This window comes from Cynara cardunculus (genome assembly GCF_001531365.2).
Source record: "Cynara cardunculus var. scolymus isolate 2C chromosome LG 6, CcrdV1, whole genome shotgun sequence".
In the NCBI taxonomy this organism is placed as follows: domain Eukaryota; kingdom Viridiplantae; phylum Streptophyta; class Magnoliopsida; order Asterales; family Asteraceae; genus Cynara; species Cynara cardunculus.
In genome coordinates this window covers 9,467,291-9,491,754 of record NC_037533.1, presented here as the reverse complement: position 1 = coordinate 9,491,754, position 24,464 = coordinate 9,467,291, and the positions used below count along the sequence as shown (strand labels likewise).

The 24,464-nt window shown below is 38.7% G+C and overlaps 1 protein-coding gene across 1 annotated transcript; it reads left to right on the top strand.

The window, feature by feature from the left end:
• The first annotated feature begins 19,425 nt into the window (after positions 1-19,425).
• LOC112514386 (pre-mRNA-splicing factor SLU7-like) lies at positions 19,426-23,276 on the top strand. The gene is made up of 7 exons (XM_025120828.1): positions 19,426-19,576; positions 20,519-20,682; positions 20,771-20,883; positions 21,112-21,655; positions 21,743-22,363; positions 22,484-22,552; positions 22,996-23,276. The coding sequence occupies exons 1-7, from the start codon at positions 19,561-19,563 to the stop codon at positions 23,068-23,070; spliced, it is 1,602 nt and encodes a 533-aa protein (XP_024976596.1). The 5' UTR covers positions 19,426-19,560; the 3' UTR covers positions 23,071-23,276.
• Positions 23,277-24,464: the final 1,188 nt, after the last annotated feature.

The window sequence follows — 24,464 nt, the reverse complement described above, 5'->3', positions numbered from 1 at the left end:
AAAACCCATATTCACAAAGGCTCATCTTTAAACTGTTAGAAACAGTTTACATTCTTTTCTCAAAAATCAAACATCAAAACCACAAATTTCAAATACCATTATTTAAAGATCTTTAGTATCAAAAACTCACCTTATAAGCACAGATTCGCAGATTCAAGAACACAACAATTTCTTCGAACAACACAAATTCCTCGAATAACTTTTTGAGCAATAATTCTTCTCAAGAACATTTCCACCGCCACACTCACCCCTTTTTCTCTCAAAATACTTTTTCAAAAGTAGGATAAGATAAACCTTATCTTTTAATTCCTTTTTATGAGCTTACTAAAGGCGATGTAGTTTTAATAATATAGAACTCTTACTGGGCGGTGGGTTTATTATTTTAAAACTAACCTTGCTTAATCGTGAAGGTTGCATATTTCTTATTTTAATAATAGTTTCCACATAAACATGTCATCACACATGCACCTTCACATATTTTAATCATATTTCATGTACGCATATTGTCATATACACACATATCAGCATCCTCTCATGTATGCATAGCTTTTCATGTTTTCACATATATACATGATTCATGCATTTAATTAAATAACATGCATGCCAACACTTATTTTATCAAACCAATCACATATAGTTACCACAATCGGTGTTGTCTGAAACTCGGTTATCACATTATCTCCCCCTCAAAAAAATTTCGTCCCGGAATTCATTTAACCAAACAGCCAAGGGTATCGGGTTCTCATGTCGGATTCTAATTCCCATGTTGCTTCTGAACCCTTGTGATAACGCCACTGTACCTTTACCAAACTGATTTCTTTGTTTCTTAGTACTTTGACTCTCTTGTCTATCACAGCCTCTGGTGTCTCCACAAAATTTAGTTTATTGTCCAGTTTAATTTTTGGAAACGATATTGCTAAACTTGGATAGGCCAAACAATTGCGCATATTTGACACATGAAAGGAGCTATGAATTAGACTGAGCTCTTCTGATAGTTCCAATTGATAAGCTACTGGCCCAATCCGTTTGCAAATCCTGAATGGTCCAATATACCTTGGGCTTAGCTTACTTTTCTTCCCAAATCTCATAACATCCTTCCACGAAGATACTTTCAACATTACAAAATCACCCACGTTAAATTCAATCGGTTTTCGTCGCTTATCGACATAGCTTTTCTGACGGTCCTGGGCTGTCTTAATTGTTGCACGAGTCTGCTCAATTTTTTTAGAAGTCACTTGAACAATCTCGGGACCTATCAGTTGCCTTTCACCTACCTCATTCCAACATAACAGCGTTCGGCATTTTCTTCCATACAATACCTCATACGGTGCCGCTTGGATGTTGGAGTGATAACTATTATTGTAAGCGAATTCTATCAATGGCAAGTGATCATCCCATGATCCCCCGATGTCTATAACACAGGTTCTCAACATGTCTTCAAGAGTCTGGATAGTTATTTCACTTTACCCGTCTGTTTGAGGATGATAAGTTGTGCTTAACCGAATTTGAGATGCCAAAGCTCTTTCCAGACTTTCCCAAAATTTTGAAGTAAAAAGATTGTCTATGTCAGAAATGATGGACAGCAGAACACCATGTCTGGTTACAATTTTTTTGATATAGATTTGAGCCAACCTTTCCAAAGAATAGGTTTATTTTATCGGCAAGAAATGCACGGACTTTGTTAGACGATTTACTATTACCCAAATTGCATCATATCCTTTCGGGGTTCGGGGCAACTTCATGACAAAGTCCATCGTGATGTGATCCCACTTCCAGACTGGAATTTCCAAGGATTGCAAATTTTCATAGGGTCTTTGGTGCTCAATCTTAACTTGTAAAACAAGTTAAGCATCGTTCCACGTATTTCGTGATATCTTTCTTTAATCCTGGCCACCAATAGAAAGGTTTCAAGTCTTTGTACATTTTATTGGTACCTGTATGAATTGAGTAGCGAGACTTGTGGCTTTCGTTCATGATGGTTACTCGTGTATTCCCATAACATGGTTCCCATATCCGACCTTGGAAGCACAAAATTCCCTTATCATTTGGTTCCAGGGTGGAAATCATTTTACCCAATCTTTTTGACTTTATTTGATCCTCTTTGACAGTCTTTTACTGATTTTTCAAAATCTCTTGATGAAGATCGGGAGTTAAGTTTATTCTCATCGCTACGATTTTGATAGTTCCACTTCTTTCTTTTTCGCTTAAAGCGTCGGCTACCATGTTGGCTTTTCCCGAGTGAAAGAGGATCTCACAATCATAATCATTAACGAGTTCAATCCATCGACGTTGTCTCATATTCAATTCCTTCTGATTGAACAAGTGTTGCAAGCTCTTGTGATCGGTATAAATCTGGCATTTGGTTCCCAAGAGATAATGTCTCCATATTTTCAATGCAAAAACCACCACTGTCAATTCCATATCATGAGTTGGATATTGCTTTTCGTGATCCTTCAGTTGTTGGGATGCGTATGATATGACTTTTCCTCTTTGCATCAAGACACAACCCAAACCTAACTTTGAAGCATCAATATATACCACAAAATCTTCTGTTCCATTGGGTAAGGATAATATCGGAGAACTGCAAAGATGATCTTTCAGTAACTGGAAAGCTTTCTGGTATTCTTCCTCCCATTGACACTTGACATTCTTCCGAGTTAATTTGGTTAGTGGCATGACTATTTTGGAAAAATCTTGAATAAATTTACGGTAGTAGCCTGCCAGTCCCAAAAAGCTTCGGACTTCAGATGGAGTCTTTGGTGCTTCCCATTTTTCAACTTCCTCAATCTTTGCCGGATCCACTTTTATCCCTGTCTCTGATATAACATGCCCAAGAAATTGAACTTCCCTTAACCAAAATTCACACTTTGACAGCTTTGTGTACAACTTTTCTCTTTTCAAAAATTCGAGTATCAATCGAAGGTGCTTTGCATGCTCTTCTTTGGTCTTAGAGTATATGAGAATATCGTCAATAAATACAATAACGAATTTATCAAGATATTATTTGCACACCCGATTCATCAAATCCATAAAGGCTGCAGGTGCGTTAGTTAAACCAAATGGCATAACTAAGAATTCATGGTGTTCGTACCAGGTTCGAAAAGCTGTTTTAGCAATATCTTCCTTTGTAACTTTGAGTTGATGATAGCCCGATCGTAAGTTAATCTTTGAGAAGTAACTAGCTCCCACTAGTTGATCAAACAAGTCATCAATTCTTGGCAACAGGTATTTGTTCTTTATTGTCAGTTTGTTCAGCTCTCGGTAATCAATACACATGCGTATAAAATTATCTTTCTTTTTTACAAAGAGAACTTGAGCTCCCCACGGCGAAGTGCTAGGTCTGATAAATCCTTTACCGAGCAAATATTTTAACTGTGTAACCAATTCTTTTAACTCAGATAGAGCTAATCGGTACGGTGTTTTGGCTACTGGTGCTGCTCCCGGTATCAAATCGATCCCAAATTTAATAACTCTGTCTGGTGGTAATCCGGATAAGTCTTCTGGATATTCATTCACAATCGGAATCAATCTTGCTTCCTCTTTTCTTTCTTGGTATCAATTGCATAGGCTAGAAACCCCTGACATCTCTTTTGAATACACTTCCTGGCTTTTATCATGGTTAACAGACCGGTATGATGATTCTGATGATTACCATATATAACAATTGTCCCTCTGTCTGGCAAGATTATTCTGATCATCTTTTTATCACAAAAAAATGTTGGCCTGATTTTCTGTCAACCAATTCATCCCTACTACTATATCAAATTCTTTCATGGGCATAGGAAACTGTCTGATCGGTAGCTCACATCCCTCAATCATAATAGTGCAGTTATCAGGACAAATGACCTGCCTCACCACACTGGTAGCATTTCCTCGGGTCTGTTTTACAATCATTCTGATGAACTTGATGGTATCGTGGACAAGCTTTTTCACTAACTCTTTATACAGGTTTGTTTCCATATTCCATAGCTTTCGGCCTTCTATATCTTGTTGATGGCCCTTCCCATTTTCTCTTCTCTATCACTTTCCCTTCCTCTTGTCGATTTTTATTTCTCTCGGTTACTTCTACTGCATCCATGGTTAAAGAGAATGTAGCCGGATTCATGGCTATTACAAACTCTCGGATTGAGGGTTTTAATCCCCAAATATATCTCTCCACCTTTCTTGATTCAGATGAAATATAGTACTCAGCAAACCGTGAGTATTTAATGAACTTTTCTGTATACTCGTGAACATATCTGGTTCCTTGCTCTAACTTCAAGAAATCTTCTTCCAGTTATCATATAGCAGCTTTAGGACAAAACTACTCTTTAAATCTGTTAACGATTCTGCCCAGGTCAATGTATGTAGGATGTCTGTTTTGGCTAGTGATTCTACCTCCCACCAGAATAATGCATTTGACTTCAATACAGAGACTGCAAATTTGGATTTATCTGTCTCTACACATTGGATGGTATTGAATACAGATTCTATCTCCTTGATCCAGCACATAACTTTGACTGGATCTCTTTCCCCTAAAAAGGTTGGTGGTTTACAAGTCAATAACATGCTGATATCTCCTTCTCTATTATTGATAACTGGAACTGATGGATTAACTTCAACTCTGCCAGTTTCATTTCTGGCAGGAATCCCCATAATTGAAGTCAAGGTTTCCCTTAGCTTTCCCATTTTTTCTTCCAACATGACTCTGGTCACATATTCAAGATGAGATATCTGCTCTTGATTCATGTTCTCAGAACTTGATTCTCCTTGGTTTGGATGGGCTTCTGTTTGGCTATCTATGCCTCTTGCTTGCCCTCTGTCTCTGCCTCTCCCTCTGCCCTCAGATGTACCAATGGGAGCAAGAATAGGAGAATCCTCTTCATTATTAGGATTGGGACGAGTGATCCTTTCAGACCTTCTGGATCTACTAGTCATCTGTAAATTTATATGTTAAGAAACACATTTCCACATTGCCAAATATATATGAACTGTCCAAGTTCAGTTATGTACCTGTAGATTCAAAATTACATTGGCTAGTTGTAATCCGAATATACCTTACACACTGATCTCTTAACTTATCATATTTATTTTCAAAGGTGCTAACTATGTCTGAGACCCCTAATATGCAATGAAACAGTTTAAGTCTATGTATCATGCAAGTGAATACCTACATCCCTTAAACTCAGGCTCTGATACCACTTCTGTAACACCCCCAACTCACATTGTATATAACATATAACTTAAACAGAGAATACATTTTTACTCCCCACAAAGGTGCAAAGTACAAGAGTCTACATTACAAAATACACAACCCAAAAATTTCAAAATACGTGCTCTAGTACTACATAATATCTAATTTCCAAAACACATCCATTGGTCTTCATATAGCTATGCACATAGGGAAACAAATCACATTTTTCCTTTTCCCTTACTATCATTATACTCTGCATTTTCTGCAATATATATTTGAAACACAAAATGAGGGTTAGACCTGAAGGTCTAGTGAGATCCCTTTTTCCATGTAATTGCAGGGTGAAAATCACCAAAACATTATTGAAATAAATCATTTCACATAATAAAATGTAAATCCACATTCTATTTGTGTTCATCGGTCCTCTGGTTCCAAGGATCAGACTTAGAAAATATTTTATAAAGCAAAAGGACCAGAGCTCCTCTGGTTCCTCTACCAGAGCTTCTTACTCAAATAAAATCCTCATAAATGTTCATAGACTAACACCATAAACAGTTAAAATAGCTTTCCCAAGTATAAAGACATATATTAAAATGATCTTGTATGACCAGAGCTCTGGTTTTACAAGCCAGAGCTTCTAGCTCGTAAGACCAACCAGAGCTTCTGGTTCAACGCGCAGGCCAACCAGATCCCCTCTGGTCTGTTTTCCTTGTGAGAAAAGTTCTAAGTATAAAAAATCTTTAAAACATCCTTAAAAACATAATTTTGACACAGAGCTCCTATCTAGATCCAGAGCCTCTGGTTTAAATAAAAGCTTGCAAAAAGACTTGTAAAAATTTCATTCATCATCCAGAACCCTCTGGTTCTTTTGTGAGGACCAACCAGAGCCCCTCTGGTTTCTTTCAAGAAACAACCAGAGCCTCTCTGATTCCTCATAAATCAAACACTTTTCCAAAACAGAGTTTATCCAAAAACCATTGGCCATAAGCCAAGTTTTTCCCTCCTCAATAATATCAATACTATCATTTCTAATAAGAGCAACATCTCTGAGTCCTCAAATCACAAAGAAGTAAGAACTCAAATCTCTTGTAATCTTAAGAGACATAATAGCAAGAGCTATAATAACGACACACAATTGCCACCCATTATATCGAAAGGTACACCTCTCCTTGATATGCCACCCTTATAGCCGAAGGTACACCTTTCCTTGGTATGCCACCCTTATCCCATTGTACACCTCTCCTTGATATGCCACCCTTATTTCCTCATCAAAATCTATGGATTAGTTCCAAACGAAGACATACCAAATTCACAACCGTCTTGATGAAACATCCTTCATAGTTTTGTCCGCAAAATCTATAGATTAATCCAAACGAAGACAGACCGAAGTCACAACCGTTTTGAAGGAATATCCTCTATAGTTTTTAACCAATAATGGCTTAAAAATAGTTTTATCTTAAAACTTTTGAAACTCAAGAACAGCCAGTTCTTTCAATATTATTTCCAAACCCAAAATCTCCTTTGTATCCTTGAAACAGGATATCATTCCAAATTTGTTTCAAACAACATAATCTGCTTTATCTTTCCAAAATAGATTCCAAAACCCATATTCATAAAGGCTCATCTTTAAACTGTTAGAAACAGTTTACACTATTCTTTTTCTCAAAAATCAAACATCAAAACCACAGATTTCAAATATCATTATTTAAAGATCTTTAGTATCAAAAACTCACCTTATAACCACAAATTTGCAAATTCAAACACATAACAATTTCTTCAAACAACACAAATTCCTCGAATAATTTTTTGAGCAATAATTCTTGTCAAGAACACTTCCACCGCCACACTAACCCCTTTTTCTCTCAAAATACTTTTTCAAAAGTAGGATAAGATAAACCTTATCTTTTAATTCCTTTTTATGAGCTTACTAAAGGCGGTGTAGTTTTAATAATATAAAACTCTTACTTGGCGGTGGGTTTATTATTTTAAAACTAACCTTGCTTAATTGTGAAGGTTGCATATATCTTATTTTAGTAATAGTTTCCACATAAACATATCACACATGCACCTTCACTTATTTTAATCATATTTCATGTACGCATATTATCATATACACATATATCAGCATCCTCTCATGTATGCATAGCTTTTCATGTTTTCACATATATACATGATTCATGCATTTAATTAAATAACATGCATGCGAACACGTATTTTATCAAAACAATCACATATAGTTACCTCACCCGGTGTTGTCTGAAACTCGGTTATCACAATAGGTGAGCTTGGATTAAATGATAACAGTGGGTTGGGAAGCAATATTGATGATACTAACATAGACCTTAGTTCTTTTGACATTTTTGATGAGTTTAATCCTTTTGAAGGTACCAACAATGACATGGGTAATGATCCCATAATAGATGCCAACATGGTTGATAAGATAAGTTTAGATGACATTGACCTTGGTGATGAACCTGGATCAGATACAGACATGGACATGGGTGATGAATCTAGATCAGATGCCATCATGGACATAAGTGATGAACTTGGAATAGATGCCATTGAGACAGATGAAATAGAGATTGACTTGACATGATTTAAGAACAATTTTGAAATAGATGCAGGGTGGTTTGGAGTGACAGAAGACAACAAGTGGTTGAGAGTCCATTAAGGGATGATTACCATGCTCTTACAGCTGGTCTTGAAGTCTTTGAGAGTCCATTAAGGGATGATGATTATGAGGGTGATAGGGAAAGAGGACTGAGAAAGTTAAGGGAAAAGGCACCAAAACAGGGAAGTACAAGTTCCTGTGGTTTGTATATTGGACAAGTTTTTGGCCTAAAACAAGGGATTAAAAAAGCCGTTCAAATACATGTTATTAAAACTAGAGGACAAATAAGACTTGTGAAGAATGACCAAAAGAGGATTAAGGTAGTGCGTAGGGGAAAATACCATCATTGCATAAAGACAAAGGGGAGAGTAGTAAAGGCACAAATGTCAGGGCAAGTGGGAAACCATGTCCATGGGTCCTATACATATCTAAAGGAAAACATGATGACATGTGGATGGTTAAGGCATGTGTTGATACACATAAATGCCTTCCCCCTAGGGAAATCACAGCTTATACAACATCTTTCCTCTCCCAACAGATCATTGACCAACTGATGCATGACCTAGAAAACTCCAAATTCAGCCTTAAACAGTCCTTGGAGTAAAAGTATGAAGTGAAGATCTCCCATATGAAGTATTTTAGAGCTAAAAGCTAAAACAATGGCTCTTAGCAATCTCAGAGGAGATTATGTTGGTCAATACAGTGTTCTAATGGACTACCTATGTGAGATTCAAAGAACCAAACCCGATACCACTATGGAGTTGGAAGTAGAGACTGAGCCTAATCCTGATACTACTACACGAAAGTTTAAGAGGATCTACATATGCCTAGGGGCATTAAAGAAGGTGTTCAAGGCTGGATTGAGAGATATATTAGGGTTAGATGGAGCATTCGTGAAAGGACGATTTCATGGACATTAATGCCTGTAGTTGGTGTTGATGGTAATAATGGAATATATCTAATGGTCTATGCGTTGTTGAGGCTGAAACAAGAAGTTCATGGAGATGGTTGCTAGAATAACTTAGAGATGACTTGGATTTGTCCCCTAAATATAACTTCATATTTATCTCAGACAAATAGAAGGTATGCATGTTTCCAAGTTTATGCTACTAGGTTATATATATATATATATATATATATATACTTTATCCATCACTAATGTGTTATATCTTTCAATTGTAGGGCATCCTACCAGCAATCACAAAGATATTCCCTTCTGCTGAGCACATGTACTATGTTAGGCATATCAGTGAAAACATGAAACTTCAATAGAAGGGCAAGCTATTCACAGACCAACTCTGGAAGTGTGCCACATCCATTATTGTACCACATTTTGAACAAGCCATGGAAGAAATAAAGAGTTTGAAGACAAAAGATATATTAGTGATTGAGGAAAATCCCCCCTCAACATTGGAGCAGATCAAATTTCACAGGTATATACTTAGAAATGGTTGCAATTAATTGAGAAATTGCTATTTGCTAATGTTATTTGTAAATGTTCACAGGAAGGTGTCATAATGATGTTCTCCTAAACAACATGTGTGAAGTATTTAACAGGCAATTAGTGGATGGAAGGGACAAACCCATCACCACAACCTTAGAATTCATTAGACAATATCTGATGAAAAAGATAGCTAAAGTTCACAAGTTGATAAATGCTACTAATGGTCCTCTTACACCAACAACCACAAAGATGTTGAGTTCAATCAAGAAAGAAGCTACAAAGTATACTATTAGACTAGGTTATACGTTAATGTAATTATGAATAGTTAGAGGTATCTAAATGTAATTTGTATTATTATATAATGAGATCAATGAGAAGGGGAAAACCCACGATTTACACTCTATCATGGTATCAGAGCTCCCAACCTAGCCGGCCCTACCTACTTCCGCCTTTGGATCGCTGCTGTCTTCCCCTTCGTTGCTGTGTCTTTCCCTTCAATCTGCGATCTCCTCTAATCGTAGCCCCCCCCTTCTCTATTTCGATTTTCTCTTCTCTTTTTCACCTTTATTCCGATTCTAATCCTTATGGCCGGCGATAAAATCCAGCCACCCATCATCCAACCGCTCCACCCTACGACAACCGTAACCAACATCAAGAATCAGATCCCTATCACTCTCACCACTGATGGCAATACCTACAACTCCTGGGTCGCCTTATTTAAAGTACAGTGCACCGTTTGTCGGGTTTTGGATCACATTCTCCCGGATGCTACCGCTCCCTCAGAACACGATGAAGAATGGAAGCGTATTGATGCAATCGTGTTACAGTGGCTTTACGGTACTATATCCACTGATTTACTAACGACGATTCTCAAGGTTGACAACACGGCTGCGAAGGCGTGGTCTGCTCTTGAACGCCTTTTTCTGGATAGCAAACCTACACGTGCCTTGCATCTTCAGCAGAAACTTTACAACATCAAGCAAGCATCGTTTACTTCTGCCACAACATACTGTCAGGAACTCAAACATATTTCTGATCAGTTGTCGAATGTTGATGCTCCGGTGATCGATCAGACCCTTGTCCTGCAGTTGATATCCGGCCTCAGTCCCGAGTATGACAATTTTGCAACCACTCTACAACAGGCTGACAAGTTTCCGTCTTTTGAAACAGCCAGATCCAAACTCGTTCTTGAAGAGGACAGCAAGGCCAAACGACTTGCTGATGCACCGGCTGCCCTACACACTACTGGCTCTACCTCACAGAATGACGCTGCTACCCCAGAACAGTCCCAGAATCGCTCAACTGGCAGGGGTTATGACAGCTCACGGGGCCGCGGATGTGGCAACAGGGGCCGCGGAGGCCGCGGTCGGTCACGGGGACGTGGGTCGCATCCTTTTTATAACTCTTCAGGTTATTTGCCTACACCACACGGGTACTCTCCTATGTCACCATGGATGCCACAACCTTCACATCACCCATGGTCAATGAACCAGTGGGCTTCGCCTCCTTGCCCATACCCCACGACTCCACAGCACCGTCCTCCGGCAAGGGCTGCCCCGGGCATTCTTGGTGCGGCTCTATCAGCAAACTATGCCTCGTCCGAGTATTCAGTTGCACCAACAAATATAGAACAAGCATTGCACACCATGTCTCTGAATCAGGATCAAAACTGGTACATGGACACCGGAGCTACATCTCATATGGCACACACCCCAGGTATGCTTTCCGCTTATGTTAATAATAGCAGTTTGACACCCATTGTTGTTGGTAATGGTTCTCATATTCGRACRTCCGGTATTGGCCAAACAACCCTCAAACCACCTTACCCACCTTTAAAACTGCCCAATATCCTTGTTTCACCTTCTTTAATTAAAAACCTTCTTTCTGTTAGACGTTTAACCACTGACAATGATATCTCAATTGAATTCGATCGTTTTGGTTTTCTTGTGAAGGATTTCCAGACCAAACTCCCCATTTTTAGGTGCAACAGCTCCGGCGACCTTTATCCGCTCTCTCTTTCATCGGCTACATCTTCTTCTCCCTCGACTTTTGCTGCTCTCACTCAAGACCGTTGGCATCAACGATTGGGTCACCCGGGCGCTTCTTTATTACGTTTATTGCAAAAACAAAACTCTATTTCTGTTTCTAGTTTGAATAATGACCGTTTGTGTCAATCTTGTGTTTTTGGAAAACATATTAAACTACCATTTCATGATTCTGTTTCCAATACATTATTACCTTTTGATTTAATTCATAGTGATTTGTGGACCTCACCCGTTACCAGTACGGGYRGTCATCGTTATTATATTTTATTYTTAGATGATTTTAGCAATTTTTTGTGGACGTTTCCTTTGGCAAATAAATCTAATGTCTACCCCACATTTTTACAGTTTCATGCTTATATCCGTACTCAGTTTGGCCGTCCGCTTAAAACCTTTCAATGTGATAACGGAAYTGAGTACAACAACCAACTTTTTCATACTTTTTGTAAACAAAGTGGCATGTCTTTCCGTTTCTCGTGTCCTTACACATCTTCTCAAAACGGCAAAGCCGAACGTAAAATTCGTTCAATTAATAACATCATTCGAACCATTCTTACTCACTCGTCTCTACCACCATCTTATTGGCATTATGCTCTTGCCATGGCCACGTATATTCTCAACATTCTTCCTTCTAAAACTAAATCCCATCTCACTCCCACTCGTCTTTTATACCATAAATCTCCTACCTATTCTCATCTTCGCGTCTTCGGATGCCTCTGCTATCCTCTTCTCCCTACTACTTCTATTCATAAACTTCAAAACAGATCTTCACCTTGTGTCTTCCTTGGTTATCCTCCTAATCACCGAGGATACTTGTGTCTTGATCTTTCCACCAAAAAGATTCTTATCTCCTGTCACGTTCTATTTGACGAAACGATTTTTCTGTTTCGTTCCTCCGCCCCTACCCAGTCTTCTGAATTCCTTCACAAGAACATCACTGACGATCCACATCCTTCCATTCGCCATTACTACCATCTAAATCCCTCACCTTCTCCTACTTCCGAACCTCAACACCCAAACTCCACTACCCAAACCCCAGCCCGGTTCGGCCACACTTCCTCACGGCACCGAACCAAACACACTAATGCCAACCAGCCGACATCCACATCCACTGCCGAGCCTCACTCGGTCCATCCCACAACCGAAACCATACCAGAACCTACGGCTCCCGGTACTGCACCTCCATCACCAAATCCCTCGCCACCACCGGCCCGCACCATGCAAACCCGTAGCATGACGGGCCACTCCAAGCCACGGGTACCTTTTTCCTTTCAAACCTCTACCACCATCACACCCCTTCCCAAAAACCTACCAGATGCCTTAGCCAGCCCGACTTGGAACCATGCCATGCAAGAGGAGTTCTCTGCTCTTATTGATAATAAGAMGTGGGAGCTTGTACCGCGGGACCCCAATATGAATGTTATTCGGTGTATGTGGATCTTCAAACATAAACTGTAATCAGATGGGTCGTTGGAAAGGTATAAAGCTCGGTTGGTTGGGGATGGCCGCACTCAACAGGTAGGAGTTGATTGTTCTGACACATTCAGTCCTGTGGTTAAACCCGCAACCATACGGACCGTTCTGACTATTGCTTTGCATCATCATTRGGATATCTCTCAACTTGATGTAAAGAATGCCTTTCTACATGGTACACTTCATGAGACGGTTTACATGCATCAGCCACCAGGATTCAGGAATGCTAATTTTCCACATCATGTATGTCGGTTAAAGAAGTCTCTATACGGTCTCAAGCAGGCACCCCGGGCATGGTACCAGCGGTTCACAGATTATGTTGGTACCTTGGGATTTCGACTTAGCTCCAGTGATAATTCACTGTTCATTTTTCATCAGGGACAAACTGTTACCTACATTCTTCTATATGTGGATGACATCATCTTGGTCACCTCGTCTCCAGCACTGAAAGCCTTCTTCATGACTCACTTGTCTACCGAATTTGCCATGAAAGACTTGGGCCCTTTATCTTACTTTCTTGGCATCTCGGTCCAGCGGTCCCCTGATGGTCTATTTTTATCACAGAGACGGTATGCTCAAGAAATCCTCGAACGGGCCAAAATGGAAGATTGCAATCCGGTATTATCTCCTGTTGACACAACAGGGAAACTTAGCGCCAGTTCTGGCAATCTGATTGATGATCCCACTACGTACCGCAGCCTTGCGGGCGCACTCCAGTACCTCACATTCACACGCCCGGATATTTCCTATGCGGTACAACAGGTCTGCATGTTTATGCATGCTCCCAGGACTGGTCATTTTAATGCTCTTAAACGGATTTTGAGATATGTCAAAGGCACACTTGGCAATGGGATCATGATGCGGCCGTCCTCCTTATCTACCCTCATTGCTTATACTGATGCCGATTGGGCAGGTTGCCCAGATATAAGACGCTCCACATCCGGATATTGCATTTTCTTTGGTGACAATCTGATCTCCTGGTCGTCCAAACGTCAAACCGTTGTCTCGCGCTTAAGTGCTGAAGCTGAATATCGGGGGGTAGCTAATGTTGTGGCAGAGTTGTGTTGGATTCGTAATTTACTACTCGAACTTCATTACCCCATTCGTCGTGCCTCGCTTGTCTACACTGATAATGTCAGCGCCATGTACATGTCTGGTAATCCTGTTCAACATCAACGGACCAAGCACGTCGAGGTGGATATTCATTTTGTTCGCGAGCTAGTTCGAAGGGGCTATGTTCGAGTCCTACATGTTCCGTCTCGGCATAACTTTTCAGACATATTTACTAAAGGCCTACCACGGGTTTTATTTGAGGATTTCCGCTCCAGTCTAAGCTTACGAGATCCTCCACCTTAGACTGAGGAGGTGTATTAGACTAGGTTATACGTTAATGTAATTATGAATAGTTAGAGGTATCTAAATGTAATTTGTATTATTATATAATGAGATCAATGAGAAGGGGAAAACCCACGATTTACACTCTATCATATACAATTATAGGGAATGGGGGTGAGATGTATGAGGTTAGTGGTCCCTGTTATGCCTAGTGAATTGTTGACTACCAGAATAGATCTTGTTCTTGTAAAAGATGGGAATTGAATGAAATTCCATGTAAGCATGTTGTGGTTGTTAACTTGTTATGTGGAATATGGAAAACAATGTTTTTGAAGTTGGACCACCAAAAGACTTAGTCCATTTTTCATATTGGTTGGAAATAAGGGTTTTCATGGGTTGGGTTGATCAGTTTGAAGGCATTTGAACAACCCAACCCAATGCTTACGGTTTGAAAAATCTCAACCCAACCCAACCAAACCCAAACCAAAGTGCAACCCGACCCACTCCAAACTGTACAAGTTGGTCGAGATAGTCATACTTTGGTACGTCAAAATATTTCTCTTAACCTTGAATATGTTGTTTTTTCTAGTTTACTCATAATTTATTTTTCATCATCAACCATTTGGTACAACTTATCCATACTTCTTAAATTTTAAGTATATTTGATATGCATTGATTATTCAAGGCATAAAGCGCGTATTTTTTTACTTTTAGGTAGTTTATTTTCTTTTATCCCAACCTTGAGTCCTTTTTATTACATTATTTTCCATTTGTTTATACTTGGAGCTAAATTAAGTGATTAGTTTTTCTTTGCACCATTAGAGTAGCTAAATCTTAAACTTGAAAGTCTATTGTTTTATGCTGCAGCATTCCACCAACATTGATCTGTAAGAAGCGGCTTTTTGGAAGGACTTTATGAATTCAGCTGCTGCTTGAAGTCCCTAGAGCCTTAGGAAAGGAACATGTGAAAGCAGTGACCTTGAGAAGTGGGAAGGAATTGACAGAGGCAGTGCAAAAAGACTGTGAACCAATTTTGTCAAAAACTAATGCTACAACATTAGCCTCTGTTATTGAAAAACCACCGGAACCATTAGAAAACCAATCATCTAAGGTCACCAATATTGTCCCCCCAAGATCAGACTACCCTTTACTGTTTCTAGAAGAGGCCACTAGGAAAAAGTCATTAGAAAATGAAGTTAGAGCATACCCGAAGACCAATGTTGTAACCTCATCCATACCACAAGAGAGTAAGACCACCTAAGGCATAAAGGACTCATCTTGCTCAACACATTCAAACAATGTTGTCATAAAACCAGTTCCTCCATATGTGCCCTTTTTCCAAAGGTTAAGGAATCAGAAGGAAGAACTGCAATTTAAGAAATTTTTGGATGTGTTTAAAGCATTGCATATCAACATACCCCAATCCTTCGAATTCATCATCGAAATTAGTTTTTAAAGACTGGACTTTTGAAGAACTTTACAAAGCTTTCTTTGTGGGAATGATATCTGGTAATGCCACTATTACTTGTTACAAGACAATATTAGTTCAAGGTGTGTGTTTGCACTGAGTTTTATTTTTGTGTTGAAATCTAAGGTTGCATAAACCGAACAGGCACAAGTCTATTATGTGTCTCAAAACTGACCGTGGTGAAGAATATAACTCAACTACATTCTAAGAATTTTGTAGTGCACATGGAATCAAGAGTCAACTAACAATGACATACTCTTCTCAATAAAATGGAGTGCCAAAGAGGAAGAATTGCATGCTTAGGAACCTCATACGTAGCATGCTAGCAGCAAATAATACCCTAAAGAAACATTGGCCAGCAGTAGTGCCATGGTCCATTCATCTTCTTAACAGGAGTCTAACACTTGCAGTAAAAGACCTAACACTAGAAGAAGCTTGGAGTGGCAGGAAGCCTGAAGTACACTATCTTAGAGTTTTCATATGCTCACGTACCAATGTAGAAAAGAACCAAACTTGATGATAAGAGTGTGAAATATGCCATGTTTGGAGTCGGTGAGGAATCCAAAGCCTACGATTATATGATCGAGTTGACAAGTGAATCATAATTAGTAGAGATGTTCTATTTGAAAAGAATAAAGAATGGGTTTGGAATGAAAATGAAACCAGCAGAAGTACCACTCTATATTGGGAAAAAAGTGATTAGTTAGACACTCGAAATGAAGTTGTTGCTGAACAAAGACAAGAACCCGACAACAGGACACTATGTTCTATTGATTCACCTCAAGATGAAGTTGTTGCTAGTCAAATAGATCATCCCGCCAACAACACACTTAAACTGCTGACCTATCTCAAGAAGAACAAGAAAGACATCGAAGACCTCCACAATGGATAAGGATTATGTTAGTGGAAAAGAATTGACAAAAGAAGACATCAATCACTTGCTTCAAGTATAAGTTAAATGGCATTGTTCAATGCAGTTGTCGATCCTACCAACTTCGAGGAAGCCTGCAAATAAGTAAAGTGGAGTATTGCTATAGATCAAGAGATGAAGGCAATATATAAGAATGACACATAGGAATTATGTAGCCTACTAAGAGGAGTCAAGGAAATTGGAGTGGAGTGTCTATACAAGACCAAGCTTAACGAAAATGAGGATATTGATAAGTATAAAGCTCATCTTGTATCAAAGGGTTACACACAATAATCCAACATCGATTATGCCAAGGTTTTTGCTCCTATAGCAAGATGGGACACCATCGGGTCCATACTTGCTCTAGTTGCCCAATGAAGTTACAAGGTCTTCCAACTTGATGTTAAATATGCATTCTTGTATGGAGAAATTATGGAGACTGTGTACATTGAGCAACCTAGGGTTATGAGAAGCCCGACCAAAAGGATAAGGTCTATTGGCTAAAGAAGGCATTATACGAACTTAAGCACACCGCGCACGAGTTCAGGAAATGCCCCATGAGCATACCATGTTCTTGAAATCTAACCAAGAAGGTATTGTACTCATTGTGTCACTTTATGCTGATGATCTTATTGTGATAGGAAGTCAGACCACTACGATTGAGGAATTGAAACAATCCATGAAGTTTGAATTGACATGTCAGACCTAGGAGAAATGTGCTACTTCCTCGGGGTTGAAGTTACTCAAAGAGAGCATGAAATATTTATGTGTCAAAGAAAAGATACTGGTGAGATACTAGAAAAGGTTTAAACTGGGGCCGTGCAATTCAGTCCGTAATCTAATCGTTCCATGAGTCAAGTTGATGAAAGAAGACGAAAGAAGGAAGATAGATGCTAACACCTACAAACAAGCAAATGGTTGGATGCTTGATGTACTTAGTAACAACACAACCTGATTTAACATATGTCATCAGTCTACTAAGCAAATTCATGGATAATCCTTTTGAAGTTCATGCGTAGGCTGTCAAGAGAGTGTTTCAATACGTTAAAGGTACCATGGAGTATAGGATGTGGTACAAGAAGGGTTGAAACATGAAGCTCATTGCCTTCTCTAACTCGGACTATGCAATAGATACTGAGACTCGAAGAAGCACTTCTAGATATGTGATGCTGTTATCCGATGCTACAATCTCGTGGTCGTCCAAGAAGTAACCCGTGGTTACACTATCTATAACTGAGGTTGAGTTTGTATCATCAGTAGGTTGTGTTTGCCAAGTGATTTAGGAGGTGTTTGGTTGGATATATTAAAAGGTAATCAATGGGAATGATACTCACTGTATCAGTTTGGTTCAAAAAGGGAATGCAAATGGAATGATTTATGATGCTTGGTTGCAAGTAATCTAATCAATCATTATAATAGAAAGGGGTAAAAACCATTCCACTCCAAATTGGGTGGAATGAACGACGATCCTCTAACCATCTTCGCTCAACATGTCACAAAATCGATCGATCTTCTGACCATCTTCACTCAATACGTCGACAAAATCAATCCTCTAACCATCTTAGTTTCCTCTAATCAATCGATCATCTGATCATCTTCTGTTCAATACTCTATTTTACATACAGGCATAGATCTTGTTCATCATCTTCGATTTTGTTTGTTTCTGGGTTTGTGTTCCTCATCTTCCATTTTGTTCGATTTTGGGTTTGCGTTTATCATCTTCGAATGTGTTCGGGTTTGTGCTCATCATCTTCGATTTTACACACGGGTATCAATCAGATTGTTTTTGTTCATCATCTTCGATTGTGTTCAATTTTGGGTTTGTTGATTTTCTTAAGTTCGATTTTGCTTTCACAATAATCGATTTTCTTCAGTTTTGGGTTTGTTGATTTTCTTYAGTTCGAATGTGTTCGATTTTACACACAGTTTGATTTTACTAACCMTAGAAATCCTATCTCGTGGGTTTAGAGATGAAATGGGGAAGATGGTGGTTTAGAGATGTTGTGTAAGGATTTTTTCTTGGAAATGAGGAAGCTTTTTTTTAACATTATTAATGGAAGGAAATCATCAATAATATAATAGAATGGAACAAAAATAATGATTCCCATTCTACTTTATTATCATTACCAATCCCATTTTCATTCCTTGAAATGAACCAAACACCCCCTTAGTTAGGCAGAATACTTGAACACATTGGAGTGCCACAAGAAGGAGCCACTACAATATCTTGTGACAATATGTCAAGCAAAAAGCTGTCTAAAAAGCCAATGCTTCATAAGAGAAGCAATCACATTGATGTTCGATTTCACTTTCTACAGGATCTTGTCAATGATGGTACAGTTGATCTAATTCACTACAGAACAGAAGATCAAATTGCAGACATTCTAATGAAACCCCTGAAAGCTTGAGACATATGGAGAGGCTTCGAAATATGCTTGGGAGTAAGGTCTATGCTAGACTTAAACTAAAAAGAGGAAGAAGTTTTAGTTTAGGGGAAGATGTGTTGCATTTGCTCATGAGATGCACGTGGTATGCCCTTTGGGATGCATGTTTGACGGAGTAATCTGTTTACCAAGTCTAGGTTCTAATAAAGTAGGATTTTTGTTAATCTCTTTTGCTTCCTCCTTTTTAGCTTAGTTTGTTGGTTTCCGCTGTATTGTAAAAATTATGAAAACCTACTCTTTTTATAAATAAAATCACGCTCTATAGTTTGAATATCTTCCCGCTTCTAGCATCCGAGTCGTATAAGAAATAACAATGATAAGAGGATAATGAGGAAAAAAAATGGTATAATTGGTTGAATGATTATTTGAAAGTAAATCATTTTAAAACTTAAAAATAGGAAATGTTTTTGTAAATAGATGGGAGATAGTATTGATTTATTTAGGAAATAATATAATATTGGATAATGATTAAAGTAAATCTATAAATAAATAGGGAAGAGGCGGCACAAGAAGGAAGAAATCTATAAACACAAAATCCCTCCTCCATCGCAATTCGCAAGGGCATAGAAGAAGAAATCACACACAGATTCACTCAGATCTCTTCTTTACATACTTGCTACGCATACGAATCTCCATTTTTTCAAGTAGGGGATATCAAACATGGCGACGGCATCAGGTTCCTACTTGCTCCTCAAATTTGTTTGTTTGTTTGTTTGTCTTTCCATGGATCTCCAAAAAATTTATGTTCTTTATGGGTTTTTTCTTTTCTGAGTTGATATTATGCTACAGTTAAGGCCCTCACAAAGTTTGATTTCTATACTGATCACTTTAGGGTTTCGTCATTTGAACCTTGAAACCCTCCACTGGCTTCGATGAAAATACCAACTTTTGTTCAACCTTCTTTTGATTGCTATTGAGTTGAAGTTCCGTGCCAATAAGAAATCCCTATTGTTTGTTCCATTTAATACAATAGAAAAAGACAAGTCCGTTGATTTGTGCAAGGATCAGGAAAAGGGTTCAAATCTATTGCTTGAATGTGTCGGAACAGAAACTAAAACTAGTGGGCATCTGCAGGCAACAACATAATCGAGACACAAATTGTTACTGATTTATGAAATGATCTATAACACTTCGTGTTATTGTGGTTCTTCTAAGATGTCTGAGTTTGCTTTTATTCTCAAGTCATAACATGTAAAATCTTCTTTTAAGTTAACGTTTGGGAAAAATTTCTGTTACACAATAAATACTTATCTTCGATCCTCCTGTAGAGTTAAAGCTAATTATTTTACCAATTAGGAATTCCTTCAATTTTGAGTAAACCCTATATAATGTGAGATCAGTATGTTGCAATTTGATTTGGAAGTATTTTGAATCCCAACATATTTGCGATATTATTTCGACTTGCTATATGCTGATGTAAGTTGATCAACTCAAGGAGTACAATTCAGTTATATTGAAGAGAATACTATGTTCTGCTGTAGGATTTGCCGCCAAGATATCATGATACAGGCTTTTAATTACCCTGTTATATTTTTGGATTAGGTCAGCTTAGGGAAATTGTAATATCTTCCCTTTTCCATTACATTGATGTTGTATATTATATTTGCTTTTATATCAGTGGCATTCAAATCCCGAGAGGACCACCGGAAGCAGATGGAACTAGAAGAAGCACGCAAAGCTGGACTTGCACCTGCTGAGGTTGATGAAGATGGAAAAGAAATCAATCCCCATATTCCTCAGTATATGTCATCTGCTCCTTGGTATCTTAATGCAGAAAGACCGGTACGCTTTTTGTTCTTTTGTTGCTTGGTACACTTTTTGTTCTTTTTTATAGGTCATGTAACTGAAACTTGTGTTTCTGTTCTATTAGAGTTTGAAACATCAAAGGAATTGGAAATCTGATCCAAATTATACAAAATCATGGTACGACAGGGGCGCAAAAATATACCAGGCTGACAAGTACAGGAAAGGTGCATGTGAAAAGTAAGGAAAATGTCTTCTACTTCATTAATTCGTTACTGCATTCTGTGTTCCGATGGTTGTTTTGTATCTTTTGCTGGTCTTTTTCTTATTTTGATATATAATTGTTACGTTGTTAAGCTTCGTTTGTTGTGGCGGCAGTACTTTCTCTTTCACAAAATATTTATTGGTTGTAGGTTTGTTTATAAAATACAAGTTGATAACCTTTATATATATGGCTTACTATGACAGTTGTGGAGCCATGACACACACAACCAAGACATGCATGGAGAGGCCTAGAAAGTTGGGGGCAAAGTGGACGAGCAAAAATATAGCAGCCGATGAGAAAATAGAGACTTTTGAGCTTGATTATGATGGAAAAAGGGACCGGTGGAATGGATATGATGCTGCGTCATATGCTCATGTTATTGAAAGATATGAAGCTAGGGATGAAGCTCGGAAGAAATTCTTGAAGGACCAGCAGCTAAAAAAGCTAGAGGAGAAGAATAATAGTGAAAATGTTGAAGTTAGTGATGATGAGGACAATGAAGATGCTTTAAAGGTGGATGAAGCCAAGGTTGATGAAAGTAAACAGATGGACTTTGCTAAGGTTGAGAAACGTGTGCGTACTACTGGTGGTGGGAGCACAGGGACTGTTAGGAATCTGCGTATTCGAGAAGATACAGCAAAGTATTTGCTTAATCTTGATGTCAATTCTGCCCATTATGATCCTAAAACACGGTCCATGCGTGAGGATCCTCTTCCAGATATGGATCCAAATGAAAAGTTCTATGCTGTGAGTGGCGTTAATCGTTTCATGTTGGATTTATTTCTATTAATTCAATTGTATTCTGATTATTATTTTTCCTATTTTTCATTATAGGGTGATAATCAGAACAGAGTAAGTGGTCAAGCTTTRGAGTTCAAGCAACTGAATATACATGCTTGGGAAGCATTTGAGAAGGGAAATGATGTGCATATGCAAGCAGCTCCATCTCAAGCTGAATTATTGTACAAGAATTTTAAGGTTAACAAAGAGAAACTGAAGTCCAAAGTGAAGGARACGATTGTGGAGAAGTATGGCAATGCAGCTACTGCAGAAGTGCTTCCGCGAGAGCTGTTACTTGGACAAAGTGAGAAGGAAGTCGAGTATGACCGTGCTGGTAGGATCATTAAGGGCCAGGAAATTGCCATTCCCAAGAGCAAATATGAAGAAGATGTTTACATCAATAACCATACGAGTGTTTGGGGTTCATGGTGGAAGGATCATCAGTGGGGCTATAAGTGTTGCAAGCAGTTTGTTAGGAACAGTTACTGTACCGGTGCTGCCGGAATAGAAGCTGCCGAAGCTGCAGCGGATCTTATGAAGGCCAACATTGCTCGTAAAGAGGCCTCTGAAGATGTGAATGCCCCTACCGAGGAGAAGCAGCTTGCTACCTGGGGAACCGACATACCTGATGATTTGGTTTTGGACCAAGGGAAACTTGCTGAATCTCTTAAGAAGGTGAGTTATTTTATCTTATTTGTTATCTTAGACATGTAAAGCTGTTTATTTATGACGTTTAAACGTGTAGCAAGTAAGTTGTTGTTAATGTTACTGAATTGCTGCTATTGATGTGGATAGGAGGACCAGAGGAGGAGAGAAGAAAAAGACGAAAGGAAACGTAAATACAATGTCAAGTGGAATGATGAGGTATGTATAATTTTCATTATTCATATGTGTGTGTGTGTATATATATGTGTGTGTGTGTGTATATGTATGTGTATATGTGTGTGTATATATATATATATATATATATATATATATAGGCGGAGGATCGTGTGAGAAGTAGGGTTAAGGTGAGAAGTGTAAGAAGAGATGTAGACTCTTGATCACCTTTAATTTCAAACCTACCCATGAATCGCGCATGATACGGAGATTAATCCGGTGCGTCTTGGTGTATTTCATCCTAATGTATTTCATCCCTTCTTATGCTTCTCACTGGAACCCAACCCTAAATATACATATCTTTTTGTATTGATGTATTTGAATTGGTATATATCACAGAAAGTAGAGATGGGTTGGGTTAGAGTTAAGTTTAGTAGGGATAGAGAGGGAGGGGTATGGAAAGGAAGTGAATGATTTTGTGTTTGCAGGTGACGGCTGAAGACATGGAAGCATACAGGATGAAAAAGGTCCATCATGATGATCCAATGAAGGACTTTCTGTGAAGTAAGTTGCAAGCAGAATATAGGATGCATCTTTGTGAATCAAGTTTCTCAAACTTATAAGTCATCATATTACTATCTTGTTTTTGTTGTAATCCTTTGTTAGAACTTGAAAGTTGATTATGTGATCATGCATTTGTTGAATTATCTCATGATGGTAAAGCTTTTGTTATTGGTCATGTATATAGACTTCTAATATTTTTGATGTGTGAAAAAGTAGGTAGAAATTGTTTTGGTTTTTTTAGTATTTCAAATTTAGGTTCAACCCAATTCCATCCCCATTTAATTGGTGGTGCCTATCGTTCATTATCACTTACAGGATACTTGATCACATTCCTCAAGAATAAATTGATGTCATGTCATGTGTGTGCGTGCCGTGTTGTATAAAACCGTGGGTATGTGGCTTAACTTGACTAATCTCTTGATGTTAACAACCGGGAAAAGTCTAATGACCTTGGAGGGACTCGAACCGGTGACGAATGGGGGAGCCAAACCAATGCCAATAATGATACTCCCACCACCTTTGAATTGGGCAAACATGTACTCAAGTCCGTGAAATGTTTTCTCAAGGACCCTTGGGCATTGGCAATGGATCAATCTTGTCTTATTGCCGTTTAACCAAGCAAGTCCATACAAATGTCTCTACGTTATCGGGTAGGCATGACCATAATAGGAGCTTTCCACTAGCGGTAATATCCTTTTGTTCCTTGGATGATTTGAGTAACCAACTTGGAGGCCGTTTACTGAACATTTACTGGGTAAGTGCTAATCAAGTAAGTATGTCAGGGACCAAGAATCTTACCCGGTAATAGGTATAACATGGAACAAGGATCTTACCTGGTAAGTGAAGGAGAAGACTTTGTTGGTAAGCGCTAATCAGGTTAGAGGCACTTGCCAACAATACCATTTGTTGGTCAAGAATGTTATCAGACAAGGTAAGTGAGACGGTGACTGGTAAGACGGGCCCTTAGGCACATGGAATCGGTCACCTTTAGAGAATAGCAACTACATCTTCTCCAAGGAAAAGGATGAGATTTTTATGCCTTTGATTTAGTGTAGTGTAGTCTAGGATTGAGAATTGGAATCAACTTATTTTGATAAACTTACTGTTATGACATGTATGTTTCTTCCCTAGCTGATTGCTAACAAGTCCTACCATTGAGGGCTTAGCTTAGCTTCTCCTGTATCTGGAAGTAATAGAGAACCAAGAAAGGTATGCCTCCTTCCATTAACTTACTGCATTCATGGCCTATTGGGTGCTCCTCTTGTATGAGCACACTGCCCTACCTAGCTTACTGTGTATCTTCAATGGGTTTGATTAGGGATGGCAATGGGGCGGGGACCTCAATACCCGTCCCCGTCCCCGATCCCCCGTATGTGTCCCCGTCCCCGTCCCC